We start from the raw sequence: 25,973 nt of genomic DNA, 5'->3' as shown, positions 1-25,973 counted from the left end.
CTGTCACTACAGTCCCTGATGAAGAGTCCCTCCCCAGCATCCCTATAGGCCCCCTTCAGGTACTGGAAGGCTGCTCTGAGGTCTCCACGCAGCCTTCTCTTCTCCAGGCTGAACAGAATTTGCTCTTGTTTCTCTTGAATGATGCATCCATTTATTACAGTTACCCAGATAAGGTATTTGCTGCATTTGAAAAACAAAGAAAATCCCACACAAAAAACCCTTGTAACCAACAACTACGTGTTCCCACAGTATCAGGAATAACTTATTTGGGAACCCAAACTCCCCGCAGCATCACCAGAAATGACAGTTCAATCTCCGCTTTAGGGCTTATGTACTGTTACATTTAATTTCTATTCACCTTACTCCGCCACATCTATTGATCAGATATTCCCTTTTGCCCATTCCGCCAAATAATGTAAAGAAACAGAATTAAGACAATAAAGATGTGGCAAGTGCTGATTCAGAACACGGTAAAAAAGTGTTTTGCAATATCTGCTATGAAATGCAATTGCTCTGCCCTGCAGGATGAAGGGTATTTATGAAGTCATAAGCTTTGCTGTTCAGCTTTCCATGTAAGGCTCATATTAGGAGTGACAGAAAGTTTCCCATCTGAAAACTGAAGTTGTCTGTAAACCTGCCTGATAGAAACACATTAATTTGACTGTCAACATCAATGACTGTAGAAACTTGCTTCATTTTTCCTTTGGTTCCTGGAAGAACAGAAACTTGAAGATTTAACAGTAAAATCATAGAATCAGAATGGTTTGGGTTGGAAGGGGCCTTAAAGCTCATCCAGTTCCAACCGCTGTCACGGGCAGGGACACCTTCCACTAGACCTGGCTGCTCAGATGGGCCCATTCATTTCCAGTCTCTTAACTCCTGCAAAAATACAGGCTGGTTTCAAGAAGCCCTTTATAGGACCTGCACATTGAATTAGTCACAAAAGCTTTTTTCTGCATTCAGAGAAATAAATAAAGTGGGTTTTGATTTAAATTTAAAAGATTAAAAGGTTTCAGTAACAAAAAACAAAGTCCAAAATAAGTTTTACACATAAAAAAATAAATAGTGTTTTAAACACATAACTAAAGTCTATCTTAGCAACCAATTCCAGTACATGGTAGCAACACGATATCCTACAGAAACCTGCCTGTTCTTAAAACAGGTCTTCTACACCAGCCATGAGACCAAGCCCTCCCAATTTCTCAATATCTTCCCTTTGCAGAGAGCAGAGCAACTGAGCAAGGATTTAACATAAGCTTTTCTTGCAGATTCAGAAGAAATGAAAGTAAGGAATAAACCAACCCTACAATCTACCACTTCAAAGCTCATGGACACCGATAAGTCTTCAGAACTACTCCTTACTTAAGAATTACTGCAAAAACCTATTTCAAAACACTAACAATGCTACAGTAGGATGCCAAAAACAGAATACATAATACAGCAGATACCTATGAAAGAAGCTAAATTTTTCCCCACAATCTTAAATAGAAGGAAAGGGAAACAGAATTGGAGACGCTCAGCAAAAAAAACCAACATTACAGACTCTTCAAACGACTTTTCTGTCCATGCTCATATTATATTCATATTTAGTGGTGGATTTCACAGAATGATTTGGGTTGGAAGAAACCTCAGGAGATCATCCAGTTCCAACCCAGACAGGTCCATCCAGGAAAGTATCCAGGCAGGTTTGGAATGCCTCCAGACAGGGAGATTCCACAACCCCCTGGGCAGCCTGTTCCAGGGCTCTGCCACCCTCAACGTAAAGAAGTTCTTACTCATGCTGAGGTGAAACTTCTTTTGCTTCAGTTTATGGCCATTACTCCTCTTTCTGTCGCTGGGCACCACTGTAAAGAGTCTGGCACCATCCTCCTCTCAGCCACATTTGCATTGGACTCAATGATCTTAAATGTCTTTTCCAACCTAAATGATTCTATGATTCTATTATTAGGGTATTTTTCTTCAGCTTGATCCATCCCACCACAGCCTAACACAACGCTGACATGGACAGGATCAACGGCAGAGAAGTTCCCAGGCACACACCTGGACACCATCACACATGGTCCGAAACCTCCTGGGGCACAATCTACACAAGTTCCATATAGAGAAACCTGGAGATCAAAGAGCTCAAATAATTACCTAATAACGGCAGCAGCTCTATGAACAAAAGAGATAAGAATTATGGCATCTAATTTCCCATCACAGCAGGTACATAATGAGTAATCATTGTCTGAAATGTTTGGAAGAACATTAACTTATTTGCATTTCTTTTAACATGAACTCATCCCATGTGCTTGAAGCCAAACAACCAGGAGGGTGTGAAGGGCTTTATTATTCAAGGGGAGAAGTGAGTCACATCCACTGTCCCACTTAGCTGGCAGCAGTCATCATTTCATATGGTTTCATGTACACTATTCAGGATTCAGAGCTTCTCCCACATTCATTAAATAAATCTATTTATATATTAAAAGTACAAAGCTGCACAATATTTAAATCATTCCATTTGCATGTGAATTTTTGCATTATTAGACTTTTATTAGAGCATATAACATCAGATAGAGGAAAGATTACTTTGCTTCAAGTGAAACTTGGCAACTTGAGCTCTGTAAGAAAATGCCAGCCTAGGAATAATGACAAAGTTCATTTGCACAGTGATGAGTAGAGCTTGTTACTTCTGTTGAAATAGCATTGTTTATTTCAGTAAATATAACAATAAAAATCATCCTATTAAACCAATATCTAAACCAAATTTATCACACAGAGGTACCAGAAAATCGAGGTCTAGAGAAACAAATTAAATCCATATATTAAAGTAAATCACATTTCCGCAAGACAAAATGTGGTACAATATTTTAAACTATGTTTAGTTCTATGTTCCTTATACCTCTCCAAACTGCAGCATGCCATAAAAGCCTCAAGTCAAGTGTACAACGCAAAAGCTGTATTTTGCTTGGCTCAGTCGTGGATCAAGCAAGAGCTGAAAAGTGTTATGACAATTTTCACCTTCCGCTGATTATCAAACTCAGCATTCAAATTTCCTTTGACATAGATCAACAGGGAAAGATGTTGGTACACATAGTGTTTCTATCTACAGCAAAACAAGCAAAGCATCTGACAAGCCCGAAGTCACTCCATGGCACTTTAACTCATGTACCCATCTTACAAGAAAGGTATAAATAATTTAGAACCCAAGTAACTTTCAAATTCAGATTAAGCTTCTTTTAGCAGCTCTTTTGAGCCTGCTTGAGCAGCTCAAGCAAGCTCTTTTATGCATTACCTGAGGGCATCCATAAGGCATCTATAATTTCTCTTGCGTAGGTAGATGCTACAATTGACCCATACAAATAAAGCTGTGTGAACATCCATCTTCCATAGAAAAGGGAATGGTTATTCACCAGGTATCGACCACATGCATCTTCATTCCCATCTAGCATTGGTTAATTCTTGGTTCATGAGGAATAATGTGGTTTGCCCCTTAGCAACGAAGAAGGTAATTCATCAGCTCATAACTCGAGAAGATAGGTCACAAATACAAAAGGAACAAGTACAAAACCAATGGTTTTAAATGCAAGATTTTCCAAGCTTACCTTCATATGTTTCTAGTATGTGCACGGTGTCACCTATTTGTAAGGAAAGTTCATCTGGTCCCCTAGCATCGTAGTTGTAGAGAGCTGGAGAAAGGAAACATCACTGTTAGCATATGCAAGACAGCAGAACCTCCATGGTTCTTGTTTCTCCACATAAGTGTTTTCATTACTGCTGGTTGCCAAGCACCACAAAGGATTTTGTTCAAAAAAAAAGAAAAATTTCAGATTCAAGTCCTTTAATCCATTAATATTTCACCTTGTGACAAGTCTCAGAAAGCCACAAATCCACTTTCGAAAGCCAGTCCCTCGCTCCATTTATGATGCTTTCCTTCTTCATCATAATATATTCAATTAATTTTATTGTCCTTGCCCATCTCCCTGTACTTTGTGTCAATTTTATGCAGTTCTGCAATGAACTGTGCTCGCTTCCACTGTCAGCTCAACCACAGAAAGCCTACAAAGTGCCTGTAGAAAACTCAAATTACCATCACTAATATTAAAGAACGATTTCTCAGCCACTTCATTAATTCACTGCGTGCATACTATATTAAAGACTGATTTCAGCATTCCTGAGTGACAGAGGTAGCTACATCAAGACACCATATTCATGGAACAGACTGGTCCTACCCCCATTTTATAGCATTATAATTAAGTTATCGTACTTGATAATTCCTTAGCAAGCCCTGAGAGCATCCACAAATTCACCAAATGGATTTGTTTTCACAAACATTTCTGAGCTGCTCCAGTCACAAGCAGGGTGAGGAGTGACAACAAAGAGAAACCAATTGCCCTTTCCACTGCTGAATTCAGAAGCAGCTTGGAGTCCTACCAACCTTTATGAGCAGCAAGAGGCACAACACCTAAGAGACCTGAAGGACCTTCACATTGCACACAGTGGCTGCCAATACTGGAGAGCTAAAGCAAGACAAAGGACTCTGGACCAAGAGACAAGTCTGATTTGTTCAGATGCAGCTCAATAACAAATCTTACTGCCGTGTGTATTCCACAAGGGACTCCATTGTAGGTCATGAGTTGGAGCTCCTTGGAAGAGCTCAACCACGGCGCTCAGACTGCTGGGCCAGGGAGTAACTTAGAGAATAAAAACTGGTTTGCTTTGAAGAAATCAGGTATATACTACAGGTACATAACGCAGAGATAATGCATGAGATATACTGTCAGAGATAACACATTACCCCTCCTCACCAATGAAATGACAACACAACCTGGGTCAGAGCAATCCCAGGCACGGCTACAGACTGGGCAAAGAAGAGATTCAGAGCGGCCCAAGGAGAAGGACTTGGGGGTGCTGGTCAATGAGAAAATGAACATGAGCCGGCTGCAGTGTGCGCTCGCAGCCCAGAAACCAACCGTATCCTGGGCTGCATCAAAAGGAGCGTGACCAGCAGGGCGAAGGAGGTGATCCTGCCCCTCTGCTCTGCTCTTGTGAGACCTCACCTGGAGCATTGTGTGCAGTTCTGGTGTCCTCAACATAAAAAGGACATGGAACTGCTGGAACAAGTCCAGAGGAGGCCACGAGGATGATCAGGGGACTGGAGCACCTCCCATCCCACAGCATCCTCATAGATAAGCTAAAGAAGTGTGGGCTTGACGATCAAGTAGTGAGGTGGATCGAGAACTGGTTGAAAGGAAGAAGGCAGAGAGTTGTGGTCAATGGCGCAGAATCTAGCTGGAGGTCTGTGACTAGTGGAGTTCCTCAGGGGTCGGTGCTGGGACCGGTGCTGTTTAATATTTTCATCAATGACCTGGATGAGGGAACTGAGTGCACCCTCAGCAAGTTTGCTGATGACACAAAACTGGGAGGAGTGGCTGACACACCAGAGGACTGTGCTGCCATTCAGCAAGACCTGGACAGGCTGGAGAGTTGGGCGGGGAGAAACTTGATGAAATTTAACAAGGGCAAGTGTAGAGTCTTGCATCTGGGGAAGAACAACCCCATGGACCAGTACAGGTTGGGGGGTGACCTGCTGGAAAGTAGCGAAGGGGAAAGGGACCTGGGGGTCCTGGTGGATAGGAGGATGACCATGAGCCAGCAATGTGCTCTTGGGGCCAAGAAGGCAAATGGCATCTTAGGGTGCATTAGAAAGGGAGTGGTTAGTAGGTCAAGAGAGGTTCTCCTCCCCCTCTACTCAGCCTTGGTGAGGCCGCATCTGGAATATTGCGTCCAGTTCTGGGCCCCTCTGTTCAAGAAGGACAGAGAATTGCTTGAAGGAGTCCAGCGCAGAGCCACAAAGATGATTAAGGGAGTGGAACATCTCCCTTATGAGGAGAGGCTGAGGGAGCTGGGTCTCTAAAGAGACCCATTCCAGTGCCTCACCACCCTAACAGGAAAGAATTTCCTCCTTAGATCCAATCTAAACTTCCCCTGTTTAAGTTTGAACCCGTTACCCCTTGTCCTGTCACTACAGTCCCTGACGAAGAGTCCCTCCCCAGCATCCCTATAGGCCCCCTTCAGGTACTGGAAGGCTGCTCTGAGGTCCCCACGCAGCCTTCTCTTCTCCAGGCTGAACAGCCCCAACTTCCTCAGCCTGTCTTCATACGGGAGGTGCTCCAGCCCCTGATCATCCTCGTGGCCTCCTCTGGACTTGTTCCAGCAGTTCCATGTCCTTTTTATGTTGAGGACACCAGAACCACACACAGTGCTGCAAATGGGGTCTCACGAGAGCAGTGAACTTCAGATTTCAACTCCAAGATGCAATGAGCAGAAATAGGATGGCAAAAGACAAAACAAATTCATGTTGACAAAACCACCCTGAAAGCCCCTCTCATTCCCACATCACAGTCAGAAGGTTTCAGTGCCACCAAAGGCATTTTTCCTCATCAGCCATACTCTCAGACAAGCAATTCCACAGGTAAAGGCTCTCCCTGCTTCCCTTCTCCTCCCACTGGCACCGCAAAGCACATCTACACTGAACTACTGCAATGCCGAAAGCAAAATGATTAGTGTGGGCACCAAAAGAGCAGCTTATTCAACTCTAGGAGTTGATAAAGAAAGGAACAATGAATAGGGCATTACAGTAATTGTACTAAAACCCCATTTATTGCCACAGAATAAAAACCAAACCCCTCTGCTGAACTGCACCCATTAATCTACACACATTAGGAAAATGAGGAGTGCAACACTAAAAGAATTACAGGGAAGTGACAGAAGGGGAATAAAAGGAAAGAGCAAACAAAGGTACCATCAACATACACTGAAAAAGCTTTTCTGCATGAAAACAGAGATCTTAAGATAACATAAAAACAATATTCCCTGGAATTACTCTGCATTAAAGGCTGTATTAATCATTCCATGCTCCTAAAAAGCAAGCAAGCCACATTTAACACATTATCAGCTTTATTTTATACTGTCTTTGGAAAGGAATCAAAAAGACGGTGCTTTATGCCTAAAAGCAGACTGAATCTGCAGAACTGAAAACAAAGTTTCTTGCAAATTCTCTATGTTCAAAATAAAAGAAACCTGAAGGTTTTCCTATTCTCTCTGAATGGGAAGTGGTTGCTTTCAGTATGAGGGGGGCTCCTTTATCCTGTTACTTAGCCAGCCAAGTCTCCAATGTTTACAGCTGAGGCTAATGGAAAAGGAAGACGAAGAGTCAGGAGTTGCACCCAGGATGTATTAAAGACCATTATTTCATGTGCGCATCAAGCAAGGGTTGGTCTCCCTTCCAGACTGAAGTCACCTTGTGTTTAATCATTCCTCACCTCACCAAGCGTGGCCCATAGCTCACTCTTAATATTAGAACTACAGAATCCCAGGCTTAAGGGGCCTCAAGGATCACCTGGTCCAACCGTTCTAGGCAAAGCATGACCTAGACTAGATATCCCAGCACCTTGTCCAGCTGAATCTCAACCGTGTCCAACACTGGGGAATCCACCACTTCCCTGGGGAGAACATTCCAGTTGCTGATAGTTCTCATCAGGAAAAAGTTTCCTCTTGCAACCAGTCAGAATCAACCCAGAAGTAAGTCTGGTTTATGGTACCTTAAGATCTCTCAGATCTCATGCATCAGCTGTTGGTTAAGCGCAGTTTAGAAAGAGCAAAGGGCCACCCAAGTCTCTATAAACATAACTAGACGCATCAGGTTTTACAACAGATGGCAACACAGGGGAGCAATATGGTCTGCAACACATCAGGTGTCTTATCACTATTCAATAGGAATTAATTAGCTGAGAAAACTTCATAAAACCAGAGCAATCCCCAACCTCGAGTCATATTCAGCCTGGAGAGGAGAAGCTGCATGGGGACCTCAGAGCAGCTTCCAGTGTCTGAAGGGGGCTAGAAGGATGCTGGAGAGAGACTCTTCATCAAGGACTGCAGTGACAGGACAAGGGGTGATGGCTTCAAACTGAAACAGGGCAAGTTTAGGTTTGCTATAAAGCAGAAGTTCTTCCCTGTGAGGGTGCTGAGGCGCTGGCACAGGGTGCCCAGAGAAACTGTGGCTGCTCCATCCCTGGCAGTGCTCAAGGCCAGGTTGGACACAGGGGCTTGGAGCAAGCTGCTCCAGTGGAAGGTGTCCCTGCCCGTGGCAGGGGCTGGAGCTGGATGAGTTTTAAGGTCCCTTCCAACATAAACCATCCCAATTCTATGGTGCCTTCGAGAAGCGTAACCACCCTGCTGCTGAATCCTGCAGGTAGAACTCGAGTAGGACAGAACAAGTTGCACATTTGTCCTTTCTGTACTAATTAAATAAAGAGTTCTGGAGCTATCCAAGATTTCCAAGAACCACGTCCAGGTTCTTGCTTTTTCTCCTCCTTTTTAAGCCAGATACTTTTATCTTTAGAGAGCTAATGAAGCAAGATGCCAACTCACTCTCTTAACAGCTTTCTCCCTCCTCCTTGCTACTTCATTTGTATTCATGGTACTTCACCACTAAGTACTGAGGGTACAAAGCTAGTGTTAAAGAAAAGGTATCATTACTGACTATAACAGCATTAATAATGTGTCATAATCCATAGATTACAAGAAGCACAATCAAGAACATTCAAATCAATTTTTAACATTAAAGTCCATTAACTGAAACACATTGGGAGCATGAAGTAATCAGAACACCCTGAGCACTCAACACTGGCTTTGTAGAACAAGCAAGCTGCTGACTTACACAAACAGAAAACATTACCTAGGTAGATGTCTTGGCATCTGTCTTCTCATAATGCACAATCACAAAGTGAGCTATATGTCCCCTGAATTTCGTGCTTCTCACTGGGGGACACTAAGTGATAACTTGGCTCTTGCTATGGTGGGTCTACAGGCAACATCCTAAAGAAGGCAAAGACAGTGTTTGAGGTGGACTCTGCTTACCAGGGGAAAGGACTTCAGACCTTTTAGTTAACTGAAATTCAACACAGCCTCTGCCTGAAGTCTTTGCAAATATCTTGAATATTGCAGCCTTCCAGTGTCTGAAGGGGGTTACAAGGATGCTGGAGAGGGACTCTTCATCAGGGACTGCAGTGATAGGACAAGGGGTGATGGGTTCACACTGAAACAGGGGAAGTTCAGGTTAGATATAAAGCAGAAGCTCTTCCCTGTGAGGGTGCTGAGGCGCTGGCACAGGTTGCCCAGAGAAGCTGTGGCTGCCCCATCCCTGGCAGTGCTCAAGGCCAGGTTGGACACAGGGGCTTGGAGCAAGCTGCTCCAGTGGAAGGGGTCCCTGCCTGTGGCAGGGGTTGGAACTGGACGAGCTTTAAGGTCCCTTCCAACACAAACCAGGCTGGGATTCTGTGATATATGAGAACACCTTTCTCAGCTTCCAGCTGCTGTTGCACAAAGACCAGCAAGAATAAAACTCAGTTACATCTGCATGATGTGTTTAGCAAGAATAACCCACAGTACACCTACTTTTGCTCCATCTGAAGATATGTGACGCATCAGTCCCCTGCTTCAAGCTTTTCCCTTGATATTGCAGCAGGTCTCTATTGCACCCAACATAATTTTGCTACAAGGGTGCCTTTTACTAAGCATTTCTATAGCAGTGAGCTTAATGTCACATGTATCTTAATAGTCATTTCAATGCCCATAAGACTCAAGTTCAACCCAATAAAAACACTATCACACTACTGCAGAAACAGTTAGCAAAAGAATGGCTCCTGCAAGACACTATTTGCTGCAATGTAGAGCTGGTGATGCAGAGCAAAAAGCCTAAAGCAAGGGGGAAACGGGAGGATGGGATGAAGTCCTCATTCCCTACTGCTTTTCCTCAGCGTTTCTACAAAGGAAAGAAGAAACTGAATTCCTCAGGAAAGCTTATGGAGCAGAGAAGAGAGAAAGTTGTGGGCTTTTTACACATCAGACCTTACCCAATATATTTTTAGTTGCCATCACCTTATTTGTCTCAGTCCTTCCAGCTGTCTCCAACAGCAAGTACAAAGAGAGTGCACAGCTCCAGAGTCAAACAATCCCTGAGGAACTTGTTCTGCTTCCTTACAAGTAACAGTCGGAGAAAAGAATTACCTGCTATGACCTGCCATTGCTCCACCAACACTTTGTCTTTCCCACAACAGCCAGCCTAGTGTGGAACAGGAAAATACATGACACCTTTCCCCAAAGTTGTATCTTATACCAGAATTAATGGAAAACCACAATGGAAGAGACCTGAACTGCACTAAAAGAGCGGCATTTTGCAAAAACAGGGGAAAATTGTTTCTCTCCCAAGCACTAGGACATCACATGCCTCGTGCCGCATCCAGAGCAGCAGCAGAGTTGGCTTCGGCAGCTGGTCTGAACAAAGGGTCCCTGTCCACCCGCTCCGGGCTGCGGAGAGCCGGGATCTCATCACCAGCCCTGCTGCTAAGGATGGGGCTTCCTCACCACCCTGTCCGAGGGAGTTTGTATCCATGCGGACTCAGTGTTTCCCACCTAAGGTGAATCCTTTGAACCCACACTCATTATGTTCATTCTAAAAGAAATAAGGAAAATTAACTGATGTGGTGTTACTGTGCTTCAGTGACCCAGCATCCCATCCTACCCTCTCCATAAACAGAATAACAGAATGGTTTGTGTTGGAAGGGACCTTAAAGCTCATCCAGCTCCAACCCCTGCCACAGGCAGGGACCCCTTCCACTGGAGCAGCTTGCTCCAAGCCCCTGTGTCCAACCTGGCCTTGAGCACTGCCAGGGATGGGGCAGCCACAGCTTCTCTGGGCACCCTGTGCCAGCGCCTCAGCACCCTCACAGGGAAGAGCTTCTGCCTAAGAGCTCAGCTCAGTCTCCCCCCCTCTGGCAGGTTAAAGCCATTCCCCCTTGTCTCACCCTTGTCTGCTGGCCCCTTATGTCCTGGAGCTCCTTGGGTCAGTAATGCTTAGCAGTAAAGCAATCCAATCTCATGTAACTGCACATGTCCCTATTAGCCAGATAAAAGTCCAATGCTTGATTTATTTAATCCTTTTAGACTCGCAATAACAGTGAACACTCAAGAACAAAACCAACAAAATGCAATATAAGAAATACCAAAAGAATATCTGGCTCTGCATCACAAATCTGGGGTTGCTATTTTACCCTGCTTGACTCACACATGATGGAAACTACTGTCTAAGAAATACCTCTGAGCTACAAAACTATCTGTTCCCACCTCCAGACACTTCACTTGGGAGCAAGAACTGTTTCCTCACCAGAAGAGCGTAATAACTGAAAAGACTGGGAAAGGAATCTTTAACTACTGCTTCGACCCCTCCGAGTGCTCTGTCACCTGTCACTAAACTCATTTGAGATAGGAGTCAATTGCCAGCCGCTGTGATTGTGAGCAAATGCCAACCTGATGAAGTTCAACCATGACAAATGCAAGGTCCTACACCTGGGTTGGAGCAATCCCAGGCGCAGCTACAGACTGGGCAAAGAAGAGATTCAGAGCGGCCCTGCAGAGAAGGGCTTGGGGGTGCTGGTCGATGAGCAAATGAACATGAGCCGGCTGCAGTGTGCGCTCGCAGCCCAGAAACCAACCGTATCCTGGGCTGCATCAAAAGGAGCGTGACCAGCAGGGCGAAGGAGGTGATCCTGCCCCTCTGCTCTGCTCTTGTGAGACCTCACCTGGAGCATTGTGTGCAGTTCTGGTGTCCTCAGCATAAAAAGGACAGGGAACTGCTGGAACAAGTCCAGAGGAGGCCACGAGGATGATCAGGGGACGGAGCACCTCCCGTATGAAGACAGGCTGAGGAAGTTGGGGCTGTTCAGCCTGGAGAAGAGAAGGCTGCGTGGGGACCTCAGAGCAGCCTTCCAGTACCTGAAGGGGGCCTATAGGGATGCTGGGGAGGGACTCTTCATCAGGGACTGTAGTGACAGGACAAGGGGTAACGGGTTCAAACTGAAACAGGGGAAGTTTAGATTGGATCTAAGGAAGAAATTCTTTACTGTGAGGGTGGTGAGGCACTGGAATGGGTTGCCCAGGGAGGTTGTGAGTGCTCCATCCCTGGCAGTGTTCAAGGCCAGGTTGGATGAAGCCTTGTGTGGGATGGTTTAGTGTGAGGTGTCCCTGCCCATGGCAGGGGGGTTGGAACTGGATGATCTTGAGGTCCTTTCCAATCCAAACTATTCTATAATGCTATGATTCTAAATCCCGGTCTTACAGACATTCCAAGTTGTTCTTTGCACACTGCTGCCCAGCACAGCAGCAGGGAAGCCAACAGGAGAAAGGCTGGCAAAGCCAAACCAGTGAGCAGCATCAGCAGAGATGCCAAAAAAGTGCAGAACAGACTTGAGCAAGGTCACAGAGGTCACTGTCAACAGCTATAGAGGTACTGCTGACAGGCTGTGAAGGAGGCGGCAGTTAGAGGCTGCCAGACCCAAGTCATACCTTCTAGAGGAACTCTGATATGCAATGGCAGCCCAAATAGCTACAGAACTACCCTAAAAGCAGCCATAAACTGCTTTTTACTTTTTAAGCCAACATACCAAAAACACCATCGGCAAAACCACTATTGCAGCTGCACCACTTACCTTTCACACTGGAATTGAAACCAAAAATGAAACCACAACACAGGACACACCAATCCCAGATGGGAAAAGTTAAAAAACAAGTGTCTTAAGTACACCCCACTGAAGAGTCTTGGTCAAAGCACTATCAGGCAGCAATGGATTGATGGAAACAACCAACACCTCCTAGTCACGATAAGTAAAGATAACAGGCAAGAGTCAGACAGCACAGCAGCAGGAGGTGGATGAAGCTCTGTATCTATAGCACACATCCTCTGCTAGAGAAGTGATTCAGGCTCCACATACTGCAAACGAGTGAAGAGAGTTTGCAGTTCATCACTGCAGGGCTTATAGATTCCATCTGCCCCAGTTATAAGACTCCAAAGATAAACACTAATCGCCACCAAAAAGAAGGGTAAAACAAGGGTAGCCGGGTGAGCAGGAAGGAAGGAATTCAAGCAAGGACAAGACAACGGGAGATGCCTGCAGAAAACTTGTGGGTATTCAGAGCACAGGGTGCCCAGAGAAGCTGTGGCTGCCCCATCCCTGGCAGTGCTCAAGGCCAGGCTGGACACAGGGGCTTGGAGCAAGCTGCTCCAGTGGAAGGGGTCCCTGCCGTGGCAGGGGTTGGAACTGGATGAGCTTTAAGGTCCCTCCCAACACAAACCAGCCTATGGTTGTATGACAAAATATAAGAAATAGAGCATTGAAATCATTAAATATTAAACAGCATATGACACATGAAAAAAACTTAAAAAGGAAAATAATCAGGTAGCAAAAAACTTTCATGACAAAATCATCATTGACAGTTTTGTGTCATAAGTATATTTTACTCAGCAATACGTGTTGGTACACACAGAGCCTGATGCCAGCAGTGCATTCAGCAGCCAAGGCCAGACATGAGAAAAACATCACCATTACCTAACATTCTATAGGCTTCAATGTAAACATTATTTTCTATATATTAAATAGAGTCATAAAATGGTTTGCATTGGAAGGGACTTTAAAGCTCATTCAGCTCTAACCCCTGCCACGGGCAGGGACCCCTTCCACTGGAGCAGCTTGCTCCAAGCCCCTGTGTCCAACCTGGCCTTGAGCACTGCCAGGGATGGGGCAGCCACAGCTTCTCTGGGCACCCTGTGCCAGCGCCTCAGCACCCTCACAGGGAAGAGCTTCTGCCTAAGAGCTCAGCTCAGTCTCCCCTCGGGCGGGTTAAAGCCATTCCCCTTGGCCTGTCCCTACAGGCCCTTGTCCCAAGCCCCTCTCCAGGTTCCCTGCAGCCCCTTTAGGCACTGGAGCTGCTCTCAGGTCTCCCCTTCAGGAGCCTTCTCTTCTCCAGGCTGCCCCAGCCCAGCTCTCTCAGCCTGGCTCCAGAGCAGAGCTGCTCCAGCCCTCGCAGCATCTCCGTGGTCTCCTCTGGACTCACTCCATCAGCTTCACATCCCTCTTGTGCTGGGAGCCCCAGATCAAACAAGCTCTGATGAACAAACCATTAGCTCTTCCTATTACTTAGGAAAAAGTAAAAACCCCTCTTCTTGCCATCTTGATGTCATTTTTTATTCATGCACTTATGTTTGGGGACAATATCCTTATATTTAGTCAAGAGAAAGTCTAAATGTTCTCACAGACCCTTATCTCTAACTTTCCTTGCAAAAGTGACATATTAACATCTCTCCACTTAATCACTAAGCTGCAGTGCAACCGCTCCTTTGGAGGACATTACCCAAAGGCCATTCCAAGCCACTGCCTTGACAATCCACAGCCATTCCAGGGTCATGATTTGCTCTCTGGAGTCATCTGCACAGCAGATTTTTTGCAGCAAGAGTCCTTTCAAATTGTTCAGCAGCTGCGTCAGGACTTGGAATCTCAAAGCAGCAACGACTTCCATCTGGCTCAGCATTGGGATGTTTCCTGCTGCAGCGTCCACTACAGGGATACTTCTGACATTCCTTTCACCTCATTCCTGATGCGTAGCCTTTGCAACAGATACTACTACACACACAGCACAATGAAGCAGAAGCAGCTCCTCACTAAAAGCACCCAATTACATTCCATGAAACATTCCCTGCTGCCAATATTCTTCCTTGCAGACCAGCTGGCAGGATTAGGAGGACATTAAAGCATCAGCTGGAAGGCAGGCTGGAGACACAGCTTTCCGTGATCCTTGCCCCTTCCAACTCCCTTTAGCCTTATGCAGGGACCACAAGCACCATCTTGTTTCTTCTGAAGTATTTTATTCTATGTATGGAAAATAGGAAAGCCCTCCTCTACTAACACAACACAGCTGAAGGTCCTTGGGCACTCGGTTTGGGTACATTCTGGCATCATCAGCTCCTTGTTTGGCATCAGTTACTCCTCCTGGGACCCATGGGCTATTGAGCTCTGTTCCCTAAACATGTGTTATTTTATTCCGTTCAGTTTCAAACTGAGTGATGTCAGTACTTCCGTGCTTTGTTCCAAGGAGGAGGAGGAGGCAGAGCAAACACAAACACCCAGGGCTGGAATTCCAAAAGGTATCTGCATGCTGGAAGGAGCTCTCGGGCACATCGTGGTTGATGTGCTCTCACATACCCAGCCTGCACTACCAGATGAACACAGTCAAAGCTGCTCAGCTGTGCCTCCAGGAAGCACTGCCAGCACTCAGTTAGGAACTCACCACCTCAAGCCAAGAGGTTACTTCAGGAGGAAGACATTTCTCCATGATGCTACCAAAAACACTCTCCACACACAGGGCTCCTATGGGAATGCTCCTTTACTACAGTGAGCTTCCAAAACCCCTGCACCAAGCTCCAACTTGGAGCTGTTCAGGCAGGTTTTCAGGCTTCATATTAATTTCTGTAGTAGAAATGTTTAAGTAACACAGCTACTACAACAATAGAGATATAAACACAACAGAGTGCCTTAGGAAACCAAGTGTCTACAAGCACTTACATGGATTACACACACTTTTACTCCCATTTGTGTTCATAAATTACAATGCAAATCCTGCATCACTCACTCCCTCGTATTTAACCTGCCAGAGGGGAGACTGAGCTGAGCTCTTAGGCAGAAGCTCTTCCCTGTGAGGGTGCTGAGGCGCTGGCACAGGGTGCCCAGAGAAGCTGTGGCTGCCCCATCCCTGGCAGTGCTCAAGGCCAGGTTGGACACAGGGGCTTGGAGCAAGCTGCTCCAGTGGAAGGGGTCCCTGCCCGTGGCAGGAGTTGGGGCTGGACGACCTTTGAGGTCCCTTCCAACACAAACCGGCCTCGGATTCTATGTCTGGTTTTCTATGATAGTTTCTTTGTCCTGCAAGTGAGCTGACAGGAGGGACCTTCAGGAAAATCAAGGCATTTGTATGATTTTCTTGTCTTCTAGGAAGACATTTTACTCCTCCAACACCCTTCAGTAAAACCAGCCACCACAAAAATCCAAAAATCAAGTTATAAAAGGGTTTGTGCTAAAACACCACCAACAGCTCCCTAAATAAAGCAGCTGTGTTAAGAAATAGTATTTAAAACCCCCAAAGCTCAAGTATCATGGCCAAGAGCTGTTTGAGCTACCCATCTGTTTTGTTACATGTATAGATACACAGAATCATAGAATAGTTGGGGTTGGGTAGGACTTCAAGATCATCCAGTTCCAACCCCTCTGCCATGGGCAGGGACACCTCACACTAAACCATCCCACACAAGGCTTCATCCAACCTGGCCTTGAACACTGCCAGGGATGGAGCACTCACAACCTCCCTGGGCAACCCATTCCAGTGCCTCACCACCCTCACAGGAAAGAATTTCCTCCTTATATGCAATCTGAACTTCCCCTGTTTCAGTTTGAACCCGTTACCCCTTGTCCTGTCACTGCAGTCCCTGACGAAGAGTCCCTCCCCAGCATCCCTATAGCCCCCTTCAGGTACTGGAAAGCTGCTCTGAGGTCTCCATGCAGCCTTCTCTTCTCCAGGCTGAACAGCCCCAACTTTCCCAGCCTGTCTTCATAACAGTTCTCAGTGTGATTGTTTCAGTTTAGTGACGAAGCTACATGGAGCAGAAAAATATTCCCAGAGATATTTCATGTTTTGCTGATGAAACTGAAATTCAGCAACTGCTGCCGCTTGTGTTACAAGCTTTAACATCAGAAACCGCATTTAACGCCCAAAATACATAAACAGGGAGAGATTAATCCTATAAAAATACAAATGCTTGCACAACGGCAGCCTGAAAATGCAGATAAAGTTTCAGAATTCCAGGAATTGTCTTCTTCAACATTTCATTTGGTTTAGATTTCAACTTCCCCAAAAAAATTAAAAGAGGAAAGTATTCCAGTAATTCCTTAAGGAATTCATGAAAGCATTATTCAGAAAACAGCTATTGAGAGAATAGCCTTGGGACCTACCACAGGCCAGAAAACCAAACTTAAAGTGTTTGCAAGTTTACAAAAAAACTAAAATAGCTGAATTTTCAGGGGTCCATCTCCCTGTAGGCCAAAGACGGCCCACAAAGAAGAGCAGCCCGTGTATTTTATAGAATGGGTTGGGTTGGAAGGGACCTTAAAGCTCATCCAGCTCCAACCCCTGCCACGGGCAGGGACCCCTTCCACGGGCAGGGACCCCTTCCACTGCAGCAGCTTGCTCCAAGCCCCTGTGTCCAACCTGGCCTTGAGCACTGCCAGGGATGGGGCAGCCACAGCTTCTCTGGGCACCCTGTGCCAGCGCCTCAGCACCCTCACAGTAGAGAGCTTCTTCCTTATACCTAAACTGAACTTCCCATGTTTCAGTTTGAACCCGTCACCCTTTGTCCCTCCCCAGCATCTTTGTAGCCCCCTTCAGACACTGGAAACTGCTCTGAGGTCCCCATGCAGCCTTCTCCAGGCTGAACAGCCCCAGTGTTCTCAGCCTGTCTCCATACAGGAGGTGCCCCAGCCCCTGAGCATCCTCATAACCTCCTCTGGACTTGCTCCAACAGCTCCATGACCTTCTTATGTTGGGGACACCAGCACTGCGCACAGTGCTCTAAGCAGTCTCACAAGAGCAGAGTAGAAGGGCAGTGATGAGCCGCCACTCCATGTTTCATGAGAGTTTCAGACTTGTACCCAATAGGAGAGGTAAGACTGAGGTAAGACATTTTTAATAGATTAATTACTTTAAAACTGGATTAGCACTAGCTCCCCATTTCTGCTTTGATCCATTCATCTAAGTCAGCTTTCAGCCATTTATCTCCAGTTGGACCCACCTACAGGTATTTAATGAGATTTATTGGATTTCAGTCCTGGAGGACTACCCAAGGATCAGACAAACCGCATCCTGCATATGCTCTGCAGCCAACACTGGACCAACTCCGGAAACACAACCATTGCAAAGAAAACTTATTGCAATGCTTATGCCTGTAGCTGCAAACTGACAAAGGCTTCCTGAACACTAAGCTGCATCCAGTTTGCTTTCCTCTTCCATGAAAGCTCTGTCTATGCAGAAAAGGCATTTATGATACTGTAAGGGTGGCAAGGCATTGGAATGGGTTGCCCAGGGAAGCTGTGAATGCTCCATCCCTGGCAGTGTTCAAGGCCAGGTTGGACAGAGCCTTGGGTGCCATGGTTTAGTGTGAGGTGTCCCTGCCCATGGCAGGGGGGTTGGAACTGGATGATCTTGAGGTCCTTTCCAACCCAAACTATTCTGTGATTCTATACAAGGAAAGCTGTGCGAAGTGTGGTACATCATCTGAAATGAGAGTCCTATCAGTGCACCTAAATCAAGTATTTACAGCAATAAGAGACAAAAAGGAAAACTACTAAACCCACCATGGTATCTGAAATTCCAGAATGGTTTTTCCCCCGAATTAAAACCAAACCAAAAACCTTAAATCAGGACCTCATCCCCCTGTTCCTTCCAAACCTGTGTAATAATGTGAAGTGTATATCCTTGTCTTGTGAAAATTCCCTCTTCCCTTCGATTTTCTAGGATCAAGAGTGGAAACCAAAAGTGCCAGGTTGGACAGGGCTTGGAGCAAGCTGCTCTAGTGGAAGGTGTCCCAGCCTGTGTCAGGGTTTGGAGCTGGTTGAGCTTAAAGGTCCCTTCCACCAAAATCATTCCATGATTCCATGATAATTAACAGCTGAAAAATCCCTGAACTGACTGAGAACTTGCTCTCCAGAGTGAAATAACTGCTCTGTATCACACTCGCATGCAAGGGGCTGACAGCAGGAAATCCGTATGTGTTCTACGAGGAAAAAACAGTATTTCTGGTAAATCCCTACAGGAATCATTTCTTGGAACAATCCCCATTTGCAATGTTGTTACTGACCTGGATGAAAACAAGCAGGAGTATGCACTTGCTTCCACTTATCTGTTATCTTTATCCCTTACCAATCTCTTGCTTGCAAGAAGTGTTCATTGAGAGAGAGCAATAGTGGCTGCTGAGTTAACTGAGAGTAACCAAGCACATGCTTACACACTCATTTGAGAAGTACAATACATCTACCAGGCCCTTACCCTGTTTCATGTGATGCCAGGGATGGGTAGCACAGAAATGCATCCTGGCAGCAAGCAGGGAATTAAAAGATAGCTCAAGATATCACAAAATAAAACTACTGCTTTACATTGTCTCTAGGAGACTGAACCTGCACATCCTTTACTAAAAAGGCACTATGCTAGTGCATCAGCAAATACTGAATGGGCATTTTTATTCTATCAGTTTAGGATGCATCAGAGCACAGTCTTGTCAGCAACTGTACAAAAGGAAAAGTCATAGAACCACAGCCTGGTTTGTGTTGGAAGGGAGTTTAAAGCTCATCCAGTTCCAACCCCTGCCACGGGCAGGGACCCCTTCCACTGGAGCAGCTTGCTCCAAGCCCCTGTGTCCAACCTGGCCTTGAGCACTGCCAGGGATGGGGCAGCCACAGCTTCTCTGGGCACCCTGTGCCAGCGCCTCAGCACCCTCACAGGGAAGAGCTTCTGCCTAAGAGCTCAGCTCAGTCTCCCCTCGGGCAGGTTCAAGCCATTCCCCTTGGCCTGTCCCTACAGGCCCTTGTCCCAAGCCCCTCTCCAGGTTTCCTGCAGCCCCTTCAGGCACTGGAGCTGCTCTCAGGTCTCCCCTTCAGGAGTCTTCTCTTCTCCAGGCTGCCCCAGCCCAGCTCTCTCAGCCTGGCTCCAGAGCAGAGCTGCTCCAGCCCTCGCAGCATCTCTGTGGTCTCCTCTGGAGTCTCTCCAGAAGCTCCACGCCTCTCTTGTGCTGTTGCCCCAGAGCGGATGCAGGACTGCAGGGGTGTCTCACAAGATATGCTATAGAAGCACATCTATATATATATAATGTGTGTGTGTATATATATGTATGTGTGTGTATATATATGTACACACAATTACAGAACTACAGACTGATTTTAGGACACTGGTGTCTGTGACCCATTATCTTTGACGTAATACAGGCAATTAGGAAGCATCTACCCAGGCATCACGTGCTGCTTTTAAGCAGTAACACTCAACACATCATCCTGTATAGATACCCAGCACTAGCTTTATCAAGGTGCTGCATTTATGAAGCTGTCCAAAAGCCAGGAACACCTTGCCTGCAAGGCAGAGCTCAAACCTTCTTCCTGATCATAATAGGGGCACCACTACCCATGTTTTCCAGTGACTCAGTAGGAGCAGAAGAGGAAAGTAGTCAGCATCCTGAAAATTAACTGGATCTCAGCGAGCAGAAGCCCTGCAGCCTGGAAGTTCTTCTACATCTGAGCGCGTAGGGACACACATGGCATCATTTTTCTATTTCACCATTTAATTAAAAAAAAAAAAAAAGAAGAAAACAGCAATTAAACTGTAATAGTACTGCTCCAATTACTCCGTATCTGTGCATACTATGAACACAAAGGCATATGAAAGGTGATACCTGCGTTAAGGATAGTAGCACCAGTTCTTACTGCAGTTCTAAGCCCAAAGGAAAAGGGTTCAGTAACAGCAGAAGTCAAGAGGATTTGGAAGCTGCTTGAGCCACTTTGTGCTATCTCAGAAGCACTATTCAGACTCCCAGACTTCCTAAAGCAGCTCATTACATCTCCTCTCCACCAGCATAAGGAGGAACGCCAGAATTACCATTTTCACATCCCACTAAAAGCAGAAAACAGGAGACTGAGCAGCCACAATCCGCAGCCACTTGTCACACCGAGAGCATGCAGCAGATACAAGCAGCTTCTGAAAGCCTCTGATGTCCCTCTTGAGGAAGCCAGACATCCACGTGGCCACCTCAACACGACCACACGTCTCCCCACTGTCATGAGACAAGAGAGAAAACACAGAAGGGTAAGGATATGCAGCATCAGGATGGAGAAAAGCTGCTTTTAGTTAAGCTCATTGTTCTCCCGTTTCAGATGGTTCCCCTTATGTTAATCTAATAGCTGCATTATCCCTTTATATCCGCACCCATTCCTCATCCAACCGCCCCACGTGCTGAGTCCTGAATGCTCTCAGGAAGTGGAGCTGAGTCACGCTCACAACTGCCTGCTGAGATAATGCTTGTGCACTACACAGCAGCACTCCTCAGTCTGAGGCTGTTAAATTTAGTTTACACACGTGCTGGACATCCAGGATCATTCACAGACCCCACAGTGCCAGAAGGAGCAGCATTTCCCAACCCACCTGTATCCTACCACAGCTTCAGTATAGGGATGTTGCGATATTTTGTTCCAGCTGCATCATAGTCAGCCAGTCTCTGGGACTTGAGATGTTAAGAAAGCTTTGTTGTGCACAGGAACATGCTAGTCAAGAGGAGGGACAAGAACTACATATATGCACTGGGGGGTTGGAACTAAATGAGCTTCCAACCCAAACCATTCTAGGGTGCATATACACATGTATATCATATATATATATATATGTTTATTATAGATACACATCTTGAATATATACACACAGATTTCTGAGCTCCCATGACTCGGACGTAAGTAATATAACCCACCACAATAGATACTTTCCTGTTATTTCTGCTGCAGTGAAGCATTCACACCAAGTATATTGCATGTATGTATCACTAAGGTAGCAGCGCAATTAATCCTGTTTCACTGCCAGACAACACTGATGCAAAGTTAGCCTCCATCACTGGTCACTGTAAGTAACTAGGAATCAAAATGTTAGCATATTCAGTTTAACAGTGTCTTCTCCATTTGCGTTTAGGACTGTCCAACCACTGCATCAATTCCCCACAACCACAAAGTTTCACAAGCAGCAATAAATGAAGCATCAGAAGACACACCATGTCCAGAAGCAACCTTGTTTAACAACGCAAAGATGTGTAAAGCACATGCAACCAAACTGAATATTCATCTTCCCTCAGGAGGAAACCCAGCAATACCAAAAAGAAGCCAAAACTCAACCAAAACTGTGTCTAGCAGAGTGGCACGGGCCAGCGAATCACAACGTGCAATTAGCTCTCAATCTGATTTTATCTCTATGCAACACTTCATCTGAATTTGAACTCTCACAGGCCTATAGTTCAGCAGAGAAATACCCTAATTTCACTGAGGATCACCCCTCAACTACCATAGAAAAACAAACCTATCATAAAGCCATGACCAACTCCTCTCCAGAGCAGCAGACACCACAAAAGAACACCAACCGAGCACACAACCTCATGCGTTTTGTAACTCTGAACCCATGTTTTTCCTTAAATTACATTGAAGACTTGTTCTCCCGCTACACAGGGAAGTTCCCACACTGGATATCCAAATACACTGGAAGTACATTCTTAAACATGCAATTTATTCCACACTTCTTATTCTCTCATCCTTTCAAATTCACTTCCAGGACATCAGTTCCTGGAAAGCCAGGTCTGGGCAACCAGCTCCACCACAGCAGCAGATACAAAGTTCCTGCAAAGAGGAACTTGCTTTCTTGTGTTACCGGTTTGTAACACTGACTATATACTGTGTGATGGCTACATCATTCCAGTCTTCCTCAAGCCCCTTACCTATCCCACAGCACAAAGCAGGGATTTGGAAAACTCAGCAAGCGACAGCCATCCACAGCACTTCTGCTGCTGTGTATCTGTCCTGCATCCCCAATACTCGTGTTACTTACAAGTTCGGCACAGTGTTACCGGAAAGCCAGGAATTCGCAGTGATTTAAAAGCCATGCCTTTGTTTCCTAGGAATGTACACACAGAATTGAAAATTCACTCCTAAAACTCACTTGGGTTCTCCTTAGACCCAGAAACTACTTTTTCCTGCTCATGGTGCTTATACAAGGCTTAGCTGCGAGTACATATGAAAAGCTGTTCTTCACAATCAGAGTCCAGGAATGCGCTGGACATTAAACGTGTATTTCCAGATTGAACAGCCAGATTTATTATTTCCTTCCCCCAGACACACGCTCTCATTCGGGCCAAGAAAGTTTTCTTCTCCATAACCCCTAAAAAAACCCCCTTAAAACCCCTTCAACAAAACGAACCATCTTCGCAATCAAAACAGGCCCTCGCAGTCCAACACTGCCCAGAGCCAGCCGAGCTCGGTTCCGTTTCATTACAGCTAATGAGAGCGGAGATGCTTTAACCACCAGCACAGAACAATCCCCCTCTGTCTGAAAGGGACGGAAGAAGCAGAGAACGAAATGGATCCCCGGAGAGCAGCGCGCAGGGGAAACCCCTCATCTGTATGGAAATCACACTCCCTGCGAGAGCCAGAGCCTGCTCCCTCGGGAGCGGCTGGGGCTGAGGGCGCACCGGGCAGCGCAGCGGATCCAGCGCTGGAAGCGGGTCCTGCTCAGCTGCCATCAGGAAAAGGAGGAAAGAAACCAACCTAAGAGTAACTCAAAGCCCTCTTCCAGCCAGGCAAAGTAGCAGTGAGGAAGAAAACAGAAACAAACTAGAGAAAAAGGCAACTTTTAAAGCGCTCCAAGCGAGGTTTCCACACAGCTTCCGAACTTCCCCGACCCGCGGGCTGCACCCACCGGAGCCACCCCGGGGGGAACCGGCCGGCCCGCTCCCCACCGCGGCCGCTGCTTCCCTGCGAGCGCGGCCCCGGCCCGGCGCAGCCGGCAGCGCTGGAGGGGAAGGGGGCAAGGAGAGAGGCCCGCGGCGCAACAGGCGGGCGCGGCGCCGGGACGGTCCTCACCTACTCCGTACTTCTCCTCCCGCTTGGTGGGGACCCAGCGGGTCATGGCGCTGGGGGATGCGAGAGCCCCGCTCCTACGCCGCCATTTTCCAACCGCGGGACGGGAAAAGTTTCTCCCGACGGCGGAGTCATGTGGTGCGGGCGGAGCCAGCGGCCCCGCGCCCCGGCCGGCCCCGGGGAGGCGGAGGGGAGAGCGGGCTGCCCGCCCCGGCCGGCCGGCCGCGGGGCTGAGCTCCACAGAGGGGAAGGAGCCCAAGGCCCCCTCGAAGGGGGTTCACCGCGGCCGAGTGCCGCTGGGCTCCTGCACTAAAGGAGGGCAAAGCGGGGTGAGGGCTGCTCGGCACCCACCCTAGTTGTGGAATCGCATTCCAGGCACACCCGGCCTTGCTCTGCTGGAAAGGGGCTTCACCTGCGCAAAACCTGCCCGGTGCAAAGGCAGCGCGGCCGGCCTTGGGGCTACGGAGCCGGGCAGGGAGGTTGGAAGGTTCTGATCTTCTTTAGAGCACCTGTTCTGAAGGAATCATCAGTTGAGAGCTGGGCTGGGGCAGCCTGGAGAAGAGAAGGGGAGACCTGAGGGCAGCTCCAGTGCCTAAAGGGGCTGCAGGGAACCTGGAGAGGGGCTTGGGACAAGGGCCTGTAGGGACAGGCCAAGGGGAATGGCTTGAACCTGCCCGAGGGGAGACTGAGCTGAGCTCTTAGGCAGAAGCTCTTCCCTGTGAGGGTGCTGAGGCGCTGGCACAGGGTGCCCAGAGAAGCTGTGGCTGCCCCATCCCTGGCAGTGCTCAAGGCCAGGTTGGACACAGGGGCTTGGAGCAAGCTGCTCCAGTGGAAGGGGTCCCTGCCCGTGGCAGGGGTTGGAACCGGGTGAGCTTTAAGGTCCCTTCCAACCCAAACCAGGCTGGGATTCATGGGGTTTGGCCTCTGCTCTGATCCCTGTAAACATCTGGCCCTCAAGGATTTCTGGCTGCTTCCTTTCCAAAGGCGCAGCACTAAAACAAGGTAATTGCTAATATGTAAGAGTAGCAAGCTGCCTGTGTTTGGGTGTTGCCCTGTTGATGAGCGCACATTTCCAAGTAAATTCTTCCTGGGCCATAAAGATTAGAAACCTTCTGATTGCTAAACATAAATCAAAAACCTGATCCAAACTTAACATCCCCTGGTTAATTTAGATGCGCAATATGTGATTACGAAAGAATGAGCAAGGGAAATGAGCTTCCTGATCTCAACTGCTGTGTTCTTTGACAGTGATTTAAAAAGAAAATATATAAAGCAGTCTTAAAAAGAAGATAAACTGTGTGAAAGTCAGCACAAAGCAGAAGGTTAACACTAAAGAGCAATAGAGGGGTGAAATGTCTGGCTGACTGGCGTTTGTTAGGAGTAAGCCACCAAACAAGAAGCCCCATACCGCAGATTTAAGAATGAAAATAGGTTGTCTTTTGAGATCATGGTTAAATCTTTTTTCTCTCCTCTTTTTTTCTTGGATCCTTAGGTATGTAAAGGGCCAGTTTCTGCAACAGCATTCGTTACTGCCAGGTTTGGACCTCAAGTACTCAACATCGGAGGGATTCTACTCCTCTTTCCATGAACCTTCCTTTCTCCCATCCTTGGGATTTGTCCCCCAGGTCACCACCTACACATTCCAACTCATCTGAATTTCACTGCTCTCCCCCCCGCAGAATTCAAAGGCCATTGTGATCGAGCGAACTAAGGCACCTTGATGCATTATGCCCATGAGTGAGAAGATCAAAAGGCTTTCAAAATCAGCTTTGTGGCTTGTCATCTTTATCCTGCGTTAATGGGTAAATGATTAGAATCCTACCAAAAACAGCTTATGAGTGAGCCCTTTGATTTAACAGGTTTATTTTTATAAGATAAATCAAAGTGAATTAACTGAAATAATGGATGTACTTGCCCTGTTCCTATAGTCATCTTTGCTTTTCCGTGCCAGGGAAAGGAGAAGTGAAGTGGAAAAGCAGCACAGCAATAGTATTTATTTCTAATGATGATCATTTTGCAGTTTTATGCAATATTTTTATGGTGCTCCTAAAGATGTGCAGCAGAACTGCTGTAGCTGCTCAGGCATTAGATAGGGATTTTTAAGGGTATTACTGTAAATCAGGGAGCCTGATTGACTTTTCATTTAGATTACCCTTAACCAGGAATCACTTCAGTGATGCGTGTTCATCTGTGCATGTACAGGTTCAGCGAACACTGTGGTAGCTTTTGCAGACGTGCGGTGTGAATAGGGAACACAAATCAGCACTCTGGTGTTAATTTAAACCCTCAGATAGCTGTCATTAACCAATAAACCCTGTATTCTGTCCTTTCTGGGCCTCAGGGTTCAAATCTGAAACTCAAACCGCTGTATTTGGTCTGGTTTGAGGGAAGCTAAAGGCGTGTGTTTCC

The 25,973-nt window shown here is 46.6% G+C and overlaps 1 protein-coding gene across 2 annotated transcripts in view; it reads right to left on the bottom strand.

Moving 5' to 3' along the window:
- DOCK1 (dedicator of cytokinesis 1) overlaps positions 1 to 23,689 on the bottom strand; it is a 320,534-nt gene extending 296,845 nt beyond the window's left edge. For both annotated transcript variants that reach the window (XM_065672474.1, XM_065672475.1), the window contains exons 1-2: positions 23,568 to 23,689; positions 3,585 to 3,668 (exon numbers count right to left, since the gene is read on the bottom strand). In XM_065672474.1, coding sequence (XP_065528546.1) covers positions 3,585 to 3,668; positions 23,568 to 23,613 — 130 coding nt within the window. In that variant the 5' untranslated portion in view covers positions 23,614 to 23,689. The remainder of the gene's footprint in view (positions 1 to 3,584; positions 3,669 to 23,567) is intronic.
- Between the last annotated feature and the right edge of the window lie 2,284 nt (positions 23,690 to 25,973).

This window comes from Lathamus discolor, chromosome 3 (assembly GCF_037157495.1).
Source record: "Lathamus discolor isolate bLatDis1 chromosome 3, bLatDis1.hap1, whole genome shotgun sequence".
Lineage (NCBI taxonomy): Eukaryota > Metazoa > Chordata > Aves > Psittaciformes > Psittacidae > Lathamus > Lathamus discolor.
The sequence above is the reverse complement of the archived record's forward strand: the minus strand, read 5'-3'. Positions and strand labels throughout refer to the sequence as shown.